Source organism: Acipenser ruthenus, chromosome 16 (assembly GCF_902713425.1).
Source record: "Acipenser ruthenus chromosome 16, fAciRut3.2 maternal haplotype, whole genome shotgun sequence".
NCBI classification, from domain to species: domain Eukaryota; kingdom Metazoa; phylum Chordata; class Actinopteri; order Acipenseriformes; family Acipenseridae; genus Acipenser; species Acipenser ruthenus.
In genome coordinates this window covers 19,298,815-19,317,265 of record NC_081204.1, presented here as the reverse complement: position 1 = coordinate 19,317,265, position 18,451 = coordinate 19,298,815, and the positions used below count along the sequence as shown (strand labels likewise).

At 39.8% G+C, this 18,451-nt stretch overlaps 1 protein-coding gene across 10 annotated transcripts in view; it reads right to left on the bottom strand.

Moving 5' to 3' along the window:
• LOC117412174 (kelch-like protein 13) overlaps nucleotides 1-18,451 on the bottom strand; it is a 92,761-nt gene that overhangs the window by 41,660 nt on the left and 32,650 nt on the right. For 3 of the 10 annotated variants that reach the window (XM_058988993.1, XM_058988994.1, XM_058988995.1), the window contains one exon: nucleotides 16,810-16,902. The exons of 3 other annotated variants lie outside the window; for them this stretch is intronic. In XM_058988993.1, coding sequence (XP_058844976.1) covers nucleotides 16,810-16,902 — 93 coding nt within the window. Of the gene's footprint in view, nucleotides 1-5,537; nucleotides 5,664-16,809; nucleotides 16,903-18,451 lie in introns of those variants that run through there. 4 more of the 10 variants (XM_034020218.3, XM_034020223.3, XM_034020222.3 and 1 more) reach the window with 2 other exon arrangements.

Genomic DNA, 18,451 nt, shown 5'->3' with positions numbered 1-18,451 from the left:
AAGATTGACTGCCAAAGATATTTAAAGTGAATTGGCTGCAAGTGGGACTGGGGTTTCCATTTCAACCATAGGTCGAGTATCGCATGGTGAAGGTCTCAATGGTCACAGGCCAAAGAAAAAGCCACTCTTAGGAATCTTTGGCACGAGTTGAAGAAGGCAGTGCACAAGAGAAGTCCTCGGAATTTGAATGAACTGAAACAATTTTGCGCAGAAGAATGGTCAAAAGCTCATTGACTAATATCCTAATCGTTTAAAAGAGGTTATTATTGCTAAAGGTGCCTCAACTAGCTATTCATTACATTTTCCTTGTCAGGGTATGAATACATTTGAATTTGCATTTTTTGGAGTTTTGCCAAAAAATGCTGAAATAAATAATTGTAGACATCTACTTCTTGTAACTTTTTTTCCTCATCCAACAAAAGCAAAATCTTTGCTACAACTGTACCCTATTGGGGTATGTAAACTTTTGACTACAACTGTATACCTGATTTTGCAGAGTTAATGCACCCCCTCCCAACATTTAGCTGAAAGTAACATTTTCACCATTAACTTTAGTTTTTTAATAACCATGCGCAAATAATGCCTGAGTGAAAATATCGCAGCTCATGTGAATAGAATAAACTGCCCTGAAGTAGTTGCATCACCATTGATGAAGGTTCAGATGAGGAACAGTTTGGAGGTTTGTATCAGACGATACAGACTCCACAGTATGACTGATGCTACAATCCAGATTTTATTCTTATTTTTTTTAAGACACTGCAAGAGCTTATAACTCAGGCATTGTTTTGTATTGAACATTTTTAATATTATAGTACTACTTCGGATGCTACATTAATTTATTATTTTGTGTTGTGTTTCCACACTGGACACTCCAATTTCTTACTTGCAGAGATTATGTAAAGCTATTTATTTTAGTGGACTGAAAATGTCAAGTAATTATACAGTGCTCCCACGCTATAAGGCTCTCGGTTATAACACGCCTCAGATATAATGCTCCTATAGCACGTCCCCCAATTCCCTATACTAGTGATTCATGCAATATTTCTACAATAAACACAGTACCGGTGTTGTTCAAACTGTAAACAACTTCTCAGTCAAACTTGCGTTTCTGTCTCTCCCTTTTGATACAGTATCTGAACTGAAGAAAAGCTGTGCTGGCACTTTATAACACAGACATCTTATTCAGCATTCGTTTTATAACTAAATAAATATTAGGTTTATTACATGGTTATCTTTCCTAATGTATTTACTTTTTTGCTTTGAGAGGAGCTGCGGCTTTCTCCAAGAGACAAGACGCTTCAGCTTCGCTTCAGCCCCACTCCGGCAGCCGAACCTGGGGCGGGCCCATTCCCTCTTCCATCCTTCTCACACTTGGTTTGCTTGTCTGTTGCTTCGAACTGAACACCCGACCGCCGTTTAGCAAGGCTATTTATAGTTTAAAAACTGCAAATTTATATAATATATATTTATTATTTTTTTATTTATTTATTTTTGCAAGAAATACAGCGTTGATTACATAATGTGACACTTTTTAAAAGGGCTGAGCAATCCCAGACAAGTAAAGCATTACCCCTTTTCTAAACATTAACAGCATAAACAAAATTTTACCAGATTTTATTTGAGTATACAATGAGTGAGGTATAGTAGTACTCACGTTTACAATGGCTGGAAAAAACTGACACTTTGCATTGTTTAAGATGAGAGTCTCTCTTTGCCATTGCACGATCACATAGCCGCTTCATCAACAGCAGCTCGTTGGGGTCTGTATCAGACTGCTGCTCCAAATACTGTAGGAAGAGTTTTCCCCATCACAGTGAGAAATCTTTTTAGCCGACTCTTCTTCAGCAGGATCTTCACTATCAGGGTCTTCGGGATGAAGAACAGACTGTATGATTGCTGAATCATCCAGTAACTGATGTCCAGGCTCAGCTGCAGAATTTTTTTGCCAATTTGCAACAATCTTCGTCAACTTCTGTGCAGCCAGGGAGCTTATGGAAGAGATCAACAAATGAACATGCCCGTTCTTCGGCTGCCAACGCTGTTGCAACAGCTGCAAGTTCGCTCTCCCGACTCTCATCGATAATTTCTGGCCACAGATTTTTCCATGATTTTTGTGATGTTGACCTGGGGATATCTTCCCATGTGTCTGCTATCCCATGGACAGCGTCCTTGATATTAACTTTCACCCACCATTGCAACATCTCAGATGCTTCATCTAACATCAGCATGCGATTAAGAAGTTGTCATTTATAGCATTGTTATAGACTCTCCAGAACTCCTTGGTCCACAGGCTGCACAAGAGAAGTTATGCTTGGAGGCAGAAATAAACCAAAGATCGTCTTGTGATCAATCTGTCATCAGGGTTAGCGGGTGCGTTGTCCATCAATAAAATAGCTTTTGCTGGGATGTTGTTTTTATTCAGATGACTCCTTATGCTTGGTATAAACATATGAAAAAAACTAAATCATGAAACAGAGCACTGTCCATCCATGCTTTGCCCTGTGATTTGTAGTTAACAGGCAAAGCATTCATGTTTACATTTTTAAACGCACTTGGATTCTTTGCTTTGCCAATGTCTGTTAAAGGGAGCTTGTGTGTGCCACTGGCATTGGCACATGCCAGGACAGTCTGTTTTATGGGTCGGCACAGTATTGGGATAATCTTACATCGATTTAAAAACTGCTGCATTCACGATTCACACACACTGTCCTCATAGGGGATAACGTGATCACGCCCTGTTCGGCCAAATCTATAGCAAATGTTGTTATGGATGTGTGCTTTTTATTGCCATCAGTAACTCCATCCACAATAATTTTGAATGTTTTCATTTCAAACTGTGAAACATTGAACTTGTGTTTTTGTGGTACGGCAATTTTGTTTGGCATAATTATTTACATACCACGGTTTTCTAGTCCATTCCTCAACATACTTCCAAACGTGGCTTCCTTTGTTTAGAGATGCCATTTTAAATATAGAACAAACTCAGAAAAAAAACCCTAGTCATTAACGTTATTTAACCCCACCGTGGAATTGATACCATACCACGCCTACTACAGGCATAAATACACACAGTGCACCAATGACACGCCAGATCGACAGAGAATAAAACCCGCCCCAGTGTCAATCTTTCTGTTGCACCAATTAGAAAAGCTACTTGGAGGCAATTGCCAATCCCCTTCCTTTTTATAATATCCACCCTTAGTGTGGCACCACAGCAGTCTGATACACGACTTACTACTGATGATAAATTACTAAAATGAATGCATAAAAAAATATGCGTTTGGTGACATTTGTCACGTGACCGGTTATACGTCTAGCATATTATTAAACGGTTTACCACTTCTTTAGAGTTTATACGTTTAAACGTTTAAAATTCCCATCCCTAGTACATAATTAAGCTGTGACTTGCGTAAATTGCATAAACTAGGTTGAACTCTGAAGGAGCTGGAGTCTCCTGTGGTTTCTCAGGCTGCTGTGGCAAAGAAAGTTGGTGTGTCAGCATCACAGGTGTCTCGCCTTGTGAGAAGATGCGAGTTCATTATTTTTAATTTAATTTCATTTCGAAATAAAAAACAGCGATTCATTTTGTTTAGGAATAAAACAAAGTGACACCGCCTGTATTTTGACAGCACCTGCACTGCCGCGTACATTAGACTACCGCAGAAGCACATGGGCTCAGTGTACAGTACTATAGCGTCTGTACTGTAGTGTGGTGTAGCGCAAGTCTGCACTCCAGGCTTATGCACAAAGGCAGTTTACACAGGGACATGCTAAGCCTATTAGATATATAAATACTGTCACAATTTAGCAGCATTTCTCAAAACTTTGAATACACAGAAACATGATGTCACTCCTCTGTTCTAAACAGGGCTTTATATTGTATTATTATTTTTACTATTTACATCACAAACCATGTGGCAGTCGTAAGTAAGGCCTAAATATTTTCTTCCAATGTGTTTTAGTGTTGGCTTTAGGGATAGAGGAAGATGGAAGATGGTTTTGGAATAAAAAATAAATATGTGCTTGATGTTGCCAATCCATTCACAGACTAATGTGTAACATAAATCTGAATTATTGAGTCCCTTGGGTATCTATAATCAGCCTCATACTAACTCAACGAGTAGTGTAGAATAATGACATTCACAGGGGTCACATTTACTTGACACTGGTTAAGCAGCATGTAAAATAGGACACACATTGTCTGAGACCTGTGTTTACACAGCAGACACTGCTAATAGCGCTGTGGCGGGATCGCTGTCTCAGTTTTACTTTCATATTTCACAGTAAGGAGGAGGTTTCTTAGTACACAGTTTATTGCAGAAGTCCATGGTGGACTGAAAGAATACAAATGTAGAGAGATCAGGGAGGCATTGTTCATTTACACAGCTCAGGGTCTTTAGTAAAAGGAGCTGTGGTCAGCTTTAGGACATTAGGAGAGAGGAGAAACTAAAGCCATTATTATTTCATATTACTGATAGAACATTTCAAATATGCAGAGGTTGGAGTAAGCTGGAACACAAGATGAGAATAAACACAATGTTTGCAGGACACAGATTTCTTCCAGTTGATCTGGTTAATGACACATGCATAAGCAACAGATGGAGCTGGTGCCAAAAGTGAACAGGATGAGCTGAATGCACCACCGGTACGGCTATTTAAAGTACTGAATAACTTCTCTCTCCGGACTGTAATTATCACAGCTGAACAAGTGCTGGGTAATGTCATTCTAAAAGATGGAGCACAACACATGCTCACATACTTCATAATAATAATTCCTTATTACTATAGGAAGGCAAGACAGCATAGTGCAGATGTACTCCACAGGGCTGTACTGATATACAATCCATCAGCACACTCTCATTCCTGTTTGCATTGGGGGTGCAGCTCATTGGTATGAAGATGTGGAGCGCATGTTTTCTGTGCATGGAGCTAGTCTGCTTCTCCCATTTCATATTGGGAGCTGGCACATCTCTATGCACCTATTAATACTACTTCCAGAATTGTATAAAAAGAAAGAAATTCCAAGCTGTCCCCAAGTTTAAAAACTCACCATGAACAGTAGAATGAACACACAACTTTAAAGCATTCCTGACACATAACTACTGCATGCTGGGTAAAACTGGTGTCCAACTTTCTCCTCCTTCTAACTCCAGATCCACTGAGACCAGTCATGCTCTTTGAGAGAGATTTCAGAGTTCACCGACAGGCCACAAAACAGGCTGTCAAACCCCTTCAATACAAGAAGCTGAAGAGACAACCAAAGTACTCTCATCTTGAACCTATAGGAAATAGGTATTCAACCAATTGAATCCTAATAAAGCTATGCTCTTCATGTTTTTTTGTCTCGCCACATAATCCACAATTTCCAACAGATATACTGTGCTCTATCTTGTACGTCGTTGTCACCAATGTTACTCTTATCAAATACTGTTGTCCTTATTTGTACAATTCAATTCCGTTCAAGATTCAACTTCATTATACACAGTAACAGACCAACACTTGCGCAATTAAGTTATTAATAAAACTTAGAACTCAACCTGATTCACTTCAAAGCCTTCTTGGCTTCGTTCTCCCAGACAATGGGCACCATCTTCCAGTACTTTGTAAAGTATGCAAAGGGACTTCAGCACACAGCCCGCGTATCAGAATTCAATGCCTGGAATCTATAGTAGTATGGAAAATACACAATTAATATATTGGCTTTCTTCCTAGTCTTCAGAAACAAGCCCTAGTGAATGCTGTACACACAGGCACACAGATTCTTAACTATGTTGAAGCATTGCAGAACTGGAATGGCATACTGGGTGACGATTATATCAATCATTTAGCAAGACATACCGATTGGATAAGTGATTCTACTGTACATGTGAAGCTACAAAAAGGATGACTCTACAATATGAAAAGTATTCCCGTTGCTGAAAACATAAATCTGCAGCATTTACTTATGGGAGGGTAGGAACACAAGGGCTGCATAAAAAGGCTACTATAGATGCTAGGTCAGTTAGGTCAGCAGAACTGGGACGGGTACAGGATGTGGCCAAAAATCTGCAATGCCTCTTTACACAAACTAACTGAAGGAAATGCCTACAGTACTGTAGAATGCACAGGAATTCGACAGCAACGTTTAGCAATAGCAGCATGGAGGTCCCACAGCAGAGGCACTGCTTAGTCACATGACAGTCTGCTGTGTCTCATGCTAGAAGTGTTCGCTCATGCAAGTATTTTTAGAAGAAAGAAAGCATGCCGCTGGTCCTTTACTGCCACCCCATACTGTAGCACTAGGACCAAATTCCAACAAGTTTTGCGATTGCATACAGTAAATCCCACATGCATGAATTAGCAGAACTGAATAATTGTAAGCAAATAAATAAAAACAGCATTTGATTTACAAGAGATGCTGTTTGCAAGAGATACAGTACTGTATCTAATTCATTAAAAAGGATGTTGCCTTAAATCTAAGCAAACATTTGGTCAGGTACTATACTCAGCAGCTTACTATTCAACTATAACCACAAGTAAAATAATTGGTCACAATAAATTAAAAATGTATTTAAAAAAAAGGGTAATATAATTAATTATAGAATAACTACTTTAAAATAAACAAACAATCTGGGTCAGTCTGGTTTCCTCCGTTCTTAGTCCTACAGTTCAGACTCTTTGTTATGTAACTAGCTGCCGTGTAATAGGTTTTATCTCACATGACAAAGAGACACTGACAAACCCTCTTAAAGCCAGTCACAAGGTTACACACAGACAAGAGTGACCATTTAGTCTGTTCCCGGACTTAAATCCTCACAACCTATCAATACTGAAGGTTCACACGCAGCAGCAGCACAAACAGAGCCGCCTTGCCAGAATAGCCAAACACTATCGGCTTTGTCACAATAAGCAGCTTGCTGTTTGTAACACACCGTGCCAGCTTTCCAGCACTGCGCCACTCTCCACTATCCACTGAGCAACAAGCCAAGGCACTGAAAGGCTCTTTGTACCTAGCTCAGCATTCAGCCTTTCTTGTAACTCTAGGACAGTTTCTTTACAGTACATTTATTAAATGCTCAATAATAGATATATATCTACACACAAACCTATTACAAAGCACAATATGGAGTATGAGAGTTAAAATACTTATGTATTTGTAACGGGTAATCCAGTGGCAGCACCCAGTTGCTTGTAACAATGTATACTGAAGTACAGTAGAAAAAGTCTGTTTCAGCTTCTAAACCCTTTCTTGCAGTGCCTGATCTGCACTTTATTTGAAAATCTTGCCTTCAGTGTTAGTTATTGTTACCCCAATATCAGACTTGCTGTATGTATTGCAGGATGCTTGATACATTATGATTCACCTCAGATATCTAACCAACAGCTTTAGAAGGGGTAGTAGGTTTTATAAATCCTTTCACTACTCTTGAATTAGCTTCAGTACCATTACACATTTTAAACAGCTGTCTATACTTACAGCTTAATAACAACTTGCATTTGTTTTACAGTATTTAAAAAGGTAAATTGACCAATAGATAACACAATATAATACAAATAATGAAAGAACTTTGGTTGATATGTAGCCTTCTTTATAGAAGACTGTGCTATAGCAGAGCTTCTTAATTATTTAAATGAAAATCAAAAATGCCAACAGATCATTGTTCACATATTAGCTTTGATTATAGGAATACGTAAATGCATACAAATGCTAAACATCTATATTTATTTTAAGCACGGTTTGTCTTGTGTAAAACAAAGTTTTCAGAAGAAGTTTGTGGGCAGTTTCCATGGGTTAGGGTTAGGATCTCTGTGCTGGATATCAGTTTCCATAGGTTAGGGTCTCTGTGTTGGAGTTCAGTTTCCATGGGTTAGGGTTAGGATCTCTGTGTAACCAAAAAAAAATTGTAAACAGTTTTTTCTGGGTTAGGCGTATTGGTGCCTGTAACACAAAAATGTTACCTCTCCTTTTAAAAGCACGTGTCAATATTTATGAATGTCAGTCTGTAAGGGGGAAAAATGCATATCACGTTTGAATAAACTGAAGTGCGAGAAGGACGTTAACAAATAAACTAACAACAACAACAACGAATACAAATGCATGTATTCGCAGATAGGTGCTGTATTAACATCAGCAGAATACGGTAACCACCTGTGACAGAGAGTGAATGAATCTGAGTCAACACTCTCCCTCCCGACCTGTGAGAGTGCAGTATAACAGGAACCGTGTGCCCCGGACTGGATGGTTTGACAGTTCATTCCAGGGTCAGTCGGAAGTCAGCCAGCCAAAAAGGGGGAGAAGCCACAATACTAGAAGTCAGCGCCTTACTGCAGTAGGCGATGTGTCAGTCATGGATTGGAGGAGACGTGATTGCACGCGCTACCAAAGGGGAAGTGACTGAAGGTATATCAGGGATGTGGCCAAAAAGTACCGTGAGTGTTTAGTGTTGTCTTATCTGTCTGTTTAACTGTTGTTATTTGTTAATCTAGACAGCTAAATATCTGGGAGCTGTCACGCTAAGCCAGCATCAAACCCGGACTATACACTGCACTATTGTTGTCACTGATCATTGTATTAAATCACCACTTGCACTAGGAGCACTCACTATTGGATCATGTGTGCATAAAGTGTGTGTCATTATTAGTATTATTATTTCAGGATTGAACCCCGTGGTTTACCTGCGCTATACACATCGTTGTGTAGAGCCAGGTATTATTATATAAGGTTGCCAAACAAGTAACCCAGCACAAATAAAGAGCTGTTTTTCACCGTGAACTGTGTTGTGTTTGTTATTACTGAGCACTGCATCACCTCTACACCTGCACACTGCAAACCACTTTGCCACCCCCCCGTTTCATGCAACAGCTGGGACGGTGACCAAAAGTGTTGTGTAAAAATGCAGTATTTAATATCATAAAACAGCAGAACCAACCCAATGCAATTTAAACTTGTTTTCATTGAAAAATAAACGGTAATCATAAGAGCTGTCTGTGTTACATGCTGTCACATCACGACGTGAAGCCTTATTGCAAAGTGTTACTGCAAACACTTGTACAAGCAAATGAGATTTTTATGTTTCATGCTTAATTCACTGTATCATTTACAGGCCACGCGATGGAGACTGGGCAACCACAGGCCGCTTCTGTGGTTGACGTAAGCCACCACTGTTGCGTTGTCTGCCCGGACAAGCACATGCCTCCCTCGAACCTTCTGCAACAAATGCTGCAAGGCTAGTTAAACTGCCTGCAGTTCCAAACCATTATGTGTAGAATGGCCTCCACAGTGCAGATGGGCAGGCTGTTTGCACCTAGAGTGCCTTTAGACAGTGATGAACATCATGTTATACTGCAGTACAAAATGTACATTTATTTGAGATGTTGTAGTATTTAAAAATAAGCTTTCGTGCATATATTTTACACAGAAGTTCAACCGGACATTGCCATTGTATGTGTTTAGCATGGTAATGAGGCTTGCGTTTCTACACAGGCAAGCTTGAGAAAGTGAAGTATTCCAATGACAATACTGCACACTTCTGTGCATGTGATGCATCATGTAGATAAGTGGCAATGTGGTTAGTAATGGGCAGGGGTAGAGGTAATGCAGTGCTCAAACAACAACAATAACACAGTGTTCACGGTCCAAACAGTTCTTTAATCTGTTTTCACGGTTTGGCACCGTTAAATAATAATGCTGGCAACTACACAGCAATGTGTAATTGCACAGCCAAACAATACAGGGTTTCAGTCACAAAATAATAATACACTCCACGTCCTTTCGCGGTGCTCCCATGCTGGTGGTGAATACACAGTTAAGTGTAACTGGTGCGGTTACTTAGTTTTGCACATCCTTTACAGGTCTTTCCGTAACTATAACCAAGGAACAGATTGCATCAACACATCCCCTAAAATACTCTTAGGTCACCCCCCCTCCGATAGCTAGTTCAATCACATCTCCTCCAATCCACGACTGATACGTCGCTTACCATACTAGGGCAATGACTTCTGCTATTGTGACTCCGCCCCCTTCCTGGATGGCTGCCTTCCGACTGACCCTGTAATGAACTGCCGAACCATCCAGTCCGGAGCACACTGTTCCTGTTATACAGCGCCCTCACAGGTCAGGAGGGAGATTGTTGACTAGGATTCATTCGCTCTCTGTCACAAGATAACAGATAAATCTGATGCATCATGTAGATAACAGATACAAAATAATGCCTTTGTTTAAAATCCCAAAAAATTGAATAGACTCAAAAATGCAGAGACTGTGGAAAAGGTAGGAGGTGGATGTTGAGCGTACGGATATTAAAAAGACAGAAATAAACCTAAAGAAATGTTATGGAAACAGACGTGCGTCTTTGAAGTCTTCTTATGCACAGTGATTGAAAGTCTGACATTTTCAAGTATCCAATTAATTTATACATCGGTCCCTACAAGGTCTGATAAGGTACAGTAGCTAATGTTTTAATATACCAATACCAGCTCGGTAGGAAAAATAATTATACTGGTACCGGTACGTAATGTTATAGTCTGCATAAAAGAGTTGAACAGTAAACCAGTGCTGATCGAAAGACATTGTAAACACTTTCTGAAGATTTCTAATTTTAAAAAGGTATTTCTGTGTTAAAATAGCCCAGTCAAACTTTAAATAACCAATGTATGCGCTCATGTCAACACATACACTATAAGCTAATTCAGTCAAACCTAGCTAGCTAGTATAGTATTACTTAAGGATGGTACAAAAGCATACAGGTTAATAGGTAAAACAAATCTATTAAAATACTGAACTGTATGAATACAGATAGTTAAAATATTGTATTATAAATTATGTTTAAAAAACAAAAAGTAAATCACTGAAAGATTACATTTTACAAAAGGAAGTCACTTAGAACCATATACAACAGGTGAAGTTCTGTTGATTTATTAATCCAACACAAGAGAAAGAAAGAAAGAAAGAAAGAAAGAAAAGACTACAATACTTACAGCAGTTTTCTGATGCAGCACGTTCACATACAAAAAAAAAAACTCCTATCCCAGAGCTTGCTGCGCCAGCTGCTTGTGGCTGCTGTCTGACGTCACACACAGCTTTTAGAGAATCGCCGTCTTCCAACCTTGCAGTGAGCGCAGCACACATTTCTAAATTTCTCTGGATTATATACCTATACAGAGTCAGTCTGATTTAATTGATTAACATTATGCAGGATTAATAATTTATTTATTTATTTATTTAATATAGCGTTGACAAGGCTGTTCACGGCTTCATTGTACAGGAGGATTATAAAGTTTACCACACCAATGATACAGTGCACTGATGTGGTAAACATACTTTCTAATCACCCTGAGCAGTAGTTTTACTGGTTATTTGCATTACAATTAGCAGGTCACTCATGATCTCTGCATCGTCTCTTTGGTTCAAAGCCACAGCCAGTCTCCCGCAGTAACTTTTCAAAGCTGCGCTGGTCTGTGCAGAATCTGCACAGGTTTCTGCGGGTGGAGTTGAGTTGCGTCACGCAGCAGCTCTCGAAGAACGCGCATCTCCGCGATTCAGTGCAGAACTCGACCACTGCATGCACGTCTCCGATTACAGATAGAACGAGAATACTTTTCATAGCAAGACGCAACTAAAACACTGTGGAACAATGGTTCCACAATTTTCAAGGCTTTTCCAGGCCAATCCAAAGAAACAACCAAATATAAGGCTTTTCAAGACCTTGAATATTAACAAGCCTTTACAAGGTTTTCTAAGGGTGTATGAACCCTGTATACAAACAGTACTTATTGTAACAGGGCTGGTACAGTATACAGTACTTTAACAGAAAAACAGGCAGAAGTAAAAAAAAAGATGAAAACAGGGCGAGTCAAGACTCGAACCAAGTCCGCTGGTTCTGGACCAAGGATCGTTTAAACCAAAGCCCCGACTGTGAGGCGAGTCTGAACGGTGATGAACTGAGCAGACAGTAATATGAACTGAGATGAACCGATCGGTGCAGCAGCCACACAGTGCCTGAGCACTCACGCTGTACTGTACTGTACCCTTGCACGGTACAGTTCGGTGGTGGTGGTGATGGTGGTGGTACACCCAGCACAGTATCTTCGGTACGGTTCGGTGGTAACCTCATTTGCTGTTCGGTATGTGTACCCGGTTGGAAACGGGGTAGGTCTGCGACCCACAGTTACCACATGTTGGAACATTTTATTTAGATATAAATGAATTTTTGGTCTTCGAATACAGCTCACAGAATGGGTTAAACATGAAGTCAGATTCTGGTTAAATTCCTAGTTAGACAGTAAGTTGATAAAGATCTTTCTGGTCACTTTTGTCCTTGCTAGGACAAGGCTCCAAGACAATCTGAAATAGGTTTTGGCCTTTCCTTTGATGTCCAGTTCTAACAAGAAAGGTATTTGCCATTTAGGGTGGATCATTGTTTTTGTGTTAGAGGTACCAACACATTGTTAAACATATTTACAGACTATATATAAAACACGTCTTCATAGGAGGGTTCTAAAAACTAGCTACTTCAAAAGAGAAATTGGATTGAACCCAATGCTTGGAAGCTAGGGTTAAGACAATGGACAATTAACCAAGTAATAAGAGATTTGTGTCTTTGTCTGATTGGTTTAAAGAAAAATCATGATGTCACTGAAAGACTGCATTAAACTGAGAATACTGAAATGTTCTTTGTATTGCTCTGATCTGTGCTTGGAGAGGATACCTGCAAACTGTTGTCACCTGTTGCAACTCAGAACTTTTATCTTCAATAAACTACTCTTATCTGGACTTGAAAAGAAGCAGCCCACAATTTCTCTTTCGCTGCTTCTTTTATTGCTGATTCACAGCATTGTTGTGATAATAAATAAAAGAAGAAGCGAAAGTGAAGTTGTGGGCTTCTTCTTTGAGTCAGCTTTGATATATCTTATTCAGGAAATCAAGGTCTTTAGGATAAATACCCATGAGGTAATGAGTACATTTCATACTAGACTGCGAAATACATGAACTTAAATTTAGATATTTTATATCCTGTATATCAGTGGTCAGCAAATGGCGGCCTGCGGACATGTGTCGTCTGGCCTGCGGAAGCCTAATTGGCAGGGCTGTATCAAGGGCGAAGCTTTACTGTAATGTTGCCGCAAGGGGGCTGTCATGGGGGATTCCCCATATGATCTTCATATATAGTAGCAGCGAGGCAAACACAACGAACTGTATATTGTACACATAATGTTTCCTGTGTTGTCTGCTGATGTGAGTGGGTGTGTGAGTGTTTCGCCAGCTAATCTCTCTCCCTAGCAGCCTGCTTGCATGTCAGTTCTGCGTATGTGTGTGTATGAATGCGAGTGGATATCGATGGGCCAATGGGTGATGAGTGGGCGGAGTCAGTATCCATAAAAGGGCATGCTGTGTGCCAATTGAGGGAATTGAGTAGAGCAGGGAATATATGAGAGAGAGAGAGAGAGAGAGAGAGAGAGAGAGAGAGAGAGAGAGAGAGAGAGAGAGAGAGAGAGAGAGAGAGAGAGAGAGAGAGAGAGAGAGAGAGAGAGAGAGAGAGAGAGAGAGGCCCTTTGAATAAAACAGCGTGAGAACAGTTTGATAAAAATAAAAAAGCAGTTTTACTGCTTTCGCTGTGTCTTCATTAACAGCCAGAACCCCCACACATAGCTGGCCGCTACAATATATTTCTTGCTGATTCCAAAGTGCTTGGTGATTGTGGGATAAACAATACATTGTATATCAGGTTTTGCATACAACTACATATTGTATTACATTTAAGTCTTGCTATGGTACTGGAACCCTCATACACAAGAATGCACAAAAACAAAGTTAATTCAAAAGTAGCACATATTTTTGCGATCAGCTTTAAAACATCAGGTGTGAGTGTGACAGACTTGACAGCGATAATAGGCAGCCCTACCAAATATACCAAAAATACCAAATTCGAAAATGTGTCACTCAAAACCACTTGATAAATGTGGGGGGCACCGGCTGAACAGCCGACATTTTGAGTTCCGTTTCACTTTCAACATATCGGAATGTTAAAGTAAACTAATATGTCTCTTAATAGATGCAACACAGATGCTACATTATTTTTACTGATATGTATTTGGAGTTTACAAGGACACACTTTATTCCTTTTGGATTTGTTTTCAACCGACCGCAGCTTTTTCTTTTTTTTTATTGAGAGGTTGGGTTGGGGATGGAAGGCTGCCCGCAGGCCATTTGGTCCACCATGACATTTAATTACACTTGTATCAAAACAACTGGTAAAATTAGTTTGGGTTTAGAATATACCGATACGATAACACTTTTCAACTCCAGTACAAGATCGATACTGTTGCGATATACAGTACTGTGCAAAAGTTTTAGGCAGGTGTGAAAAAATGCTGTAAAGTAAGAATGCTTTCAAAAATAGACATGTTAATAGATTATATTTATCAATTAACTAAATGCAAAGTGAGTGAACAGAAGAAAAATCTAAATCAAATCCATATTTGGTGTGACCACCCTTTGCCTTCAAAACAGCATCAATTCTTCTAGGTACACTTGCACAAAGTCAGGGATTTTGTAGGCATATAGTCAGGTGTATGATTCAACAATTATACCAAACAGGTGCTAATGATCATCAATTCAATATGTAGGTTGAAACACAATCATTAACTGAAACAGAAACAGCTGTGTAAGAGGAATAAAACTGTGTGAGGAACAGCCAAACTCAGCTAATAAGGTGAGGTTGCTGAAGACAGTTTACTGTCAAAAGTCATACACCATGGCAAGACTGAGCAAAGCAACAAGACACAAGGTAGTTATACTGCATCAGCAAGGTCTCTCCCAGGCAGAAATTTCAAGGCAGACAGGGGTTTCCAGATGTGCTGTCCAAGCTCTTTTGAAGAAGCACAAAGAAACGGGCAACGTTGAGGACCGTAGACGCAGTGGTCGGCCAAGGAAACTTACTGCAGCAAATGAGAGACACATCATGCTTACTTCCCTTCGCAATCGGAAGATGTCCAGCAGTGCCATCAGCTCAGAATTGGCAGAAAACAGTGGGACCCTGGTACACCCATCTACTGTCCGGAGAAGTCTGGTCAGAAGTGGCCTTCATGGAAGACTTGCGGCCAAAAAGCCATACCTCCGACGTGGAAACAAGGCCAAGCGACTCAACTATGCACGAAAACACAGAAACTGGGGTGCAGAAAAATGGCAGCAGGTGCTCTGGACTGATGAGTCAAAATTTGAAATATTTGGCTGTAGCAGAAGGCAGTTTGTTCGCCGAAGGGCTGGAGAGCGGTACACGAATGAGTGTCTGCAGGCAACAGTAAAGCATGGTGGAGGTTCCTTGCAAGTTTGGGGCTGCATTTCTGCAAATGGAGTTGGGGATTTGGTCAGAATTAATGGTCTCCTCAATGCTGAGAAGTACAGGCAGATACTTATCCATCATGCAATACCATCAGGGAGGCATCTCATTGGCCCCAAATTTATTCTGCAGCATGACAACGACCCCAAACATACAGCGAAAGTCATTAAGAACTATCTTCAGCGTAAAGAACAAAGAGTCCTGGAAGTGATGGTATGGCCCCCACAGAGCCCTGATCTCAACATCATCGAGTCTGTCTGGGATTACATGAAGAGAGAGAAGCAACTGAGGCTGCCTAAATCCACACTGTGGTTAGTTCTCCAAGTTGTTTGGGCCAACCTACCTGCCAAGTTCCTTCAAAAACTGTGTGCAAGTGTACCTAGAAGAATTGATGCTGTTTTGAAGACAAAGGGTGCTCACACCAAATATTGATTTGATGTAGATTTTTCTTCTGTTCACTCACTTTGCATTTTGTTAATTGATAAATATAAACTATTAACATGTCTATTTTTTAAAGCATTCTTACTTTACAGCATTTTTTCACACCTGCCTAAAACTTTTGCGCAGTACTGTACCTGTCCATATTTAAAGTGGTTTACATGAAAGCTTCTGTATTACACACTCCACTGATTCTCTCTGGGAACTCCATCACGCTGCACACAGGGTTGTGGGACAGAGAGAGTCCGGGAGAAGATTTTCTACTGACAGTCAACAGAGCATGTCAGATTGAGCTGCATTGAACTTATTGTATCGATGTTTCAAAATATGAAAAACTTGAAGACTATTTTAGTATTGTCCAGGGTATGTATTTCAATATGTTTACACAACATTATTCAGCAAGTTTCATTTGACTTAATGAAGCAAAATTAACACTATAGGTTAATGCAAAACTTTTGGCCACAGCTGTAGCTTTAAGACAGTGAAACACAAGGAAAGCTAAACACTGAAAAGGTTAATCAATCTGTAAAATTAGAGATTTAAAATGTTTCAAATAACAGTAAAGGTAGTGGGCGTTTACCTTCCAAATTAACAGCTTCAGTGTACCAGACAGTATCGGTGCAATCAGCAAACTTAATTTCTTCTTCGATTATCATATAGGCAATAATCAACGATAATCAATGCATTGACGTTTTCTTTTTCAAAATGACAGAAGATCCAATAACTAAAAACACTTTTCTGCATAATAGTTAAACACAAAAACATTCATATTAGAACATTCCAGATTATAAAAAAAGAAATACAAAGGACTTGAGTTTAACAAAAGAAGCGCACTCTCACACACTCAAGGTTAATGCAAACTGGCATCAGGAGACTTCATACGGTTCTAATTTGATGCATCGATTCACCAATATGTAAACGAAGCTCGGGAAATTTAAGGGCAGACCAGACAGTAATGCCCTCTAATCAGAATGAACAGCCTACATGTTTGTGCAGATTTACACATGACACATTTCCAGTGTAAGAGACAGTAGAATGAATACAAGGCACATACACTGCACAGTACCTGTCATGTAGTCCCAGGGACATCATCTCTCCTCCCCTGTGAACGGAGTGATCCACCATGTCCGTTCCACCAACAGCTCCTCTGTCAAAACAGGGAAGCAAAGGAGGGTCTTTTTTCAGGGGAGTACGGTACTGTTCCAGTTTCAACTACTGCTAAAACATCAAGAAAAGCCATCCGCACAGGCAGGGCTGCAGAATGTTCACGGCCACACGCACAACATGCTGCGAAGGGATTGATCGGGAGCCACCCCCCTGGGGATCCGAAACAAACATTAAGTATTTTTTTATTATTATTATGTATTCTGCTTAGAGCTACATGTTATTCTACGAATACTTCCTGAAAGTTCTGTTGTTTGGGCAAATTACAATAATGACTGTTTATTCTCAGGGTCTTTATGAGCAATAATGGACACTACTCGATTATTTTCTCAAAGTAAATATTAAATAAAATAGTTTCATTACATTATCAGTAATAAGGAAAAAAAAAACCCTTATAAATTTAGTTCATGAAACATTATCTGCTTATATCCCCTAGTTTATTGATATTTAAAACATTTTGTAAAAAAGGCTAAAAGAATTAATCTATTCAGTCTTGAACAAAGAAGACTACGCGGTGATCTGATTCAAGCATTCAAAATCCTAAAAGGTATAGACAATGTCGACCCAGGGGACTTTTTTGACCTGAAAAAAGAAACAAGGACCAGGCGTCACAAATGGAGATTAGATAAAGGGGCATTCAGAACAGAAAATAGGAAGCACTTTTTCACACAGAGAATTGTGAGGGTATGGAACCAACTCCCCAGTAATGTTGTTGAAGCTGACAACCTGGGATCCTTCAAGAAGCTGCTTGATGAGATTCTGGGATCAATAAGCTACTAACAACCAAACGAGCAAGATGGGCTGAATGGCCTCCTCTTGTTTGTAAACTTTCTTATGTTCTTCTTATATAGTGTTCAGTCCACTCCGATCCAAGACATACCCAGGTCCATGTTTTCCAGTTCTCCACAGCGAGAACTACTGTACACACACACACACACACACACACACACACACAGTCAGACGGACAGAGGCGCATCCCGGGGAAGCAGACAACTGGAAACCTGAGAGTCCCAACAGACCATTAGTGCGTAAAGGACGCGTGTACCTGTCCCCGAGAGCCTTGTTCCATCAATACTCTAAAAAGTTGTATTATCTAGTGGTGTGGAAAACATTCCCTTGCCATTTATTTTTAATGCTGCACAAAGTGTAGTACAGGCAGCATGACATGTACCTACTGTACAGTGCCACAATGTGAACTGCAGTCTCACCCACACCTGCAAAGACAGAGTTACAGTATACTGCTGATCTGCAGTACAAATAGGAAGTTATTACAATAGTGGTGACTTTTAAATATATATAAGTCACTGTACATCCATATTGCATATGGTTTGTTTAAATATGTAATTGACAGCAACCCAGATTAAAAGTTTGCAAATATATGTAGGTCTATGCGTTAGGGATGTGCTTTTGGTACATTTTTATGAACATGTAAATGCTATGCAGTGTCAGCGTTTAAACCATATCTACACACGCACGCAGCCCTGATTAGTATTTTCCAAGCAAAGAAACCCTAAACAAGCAAATTATTATTT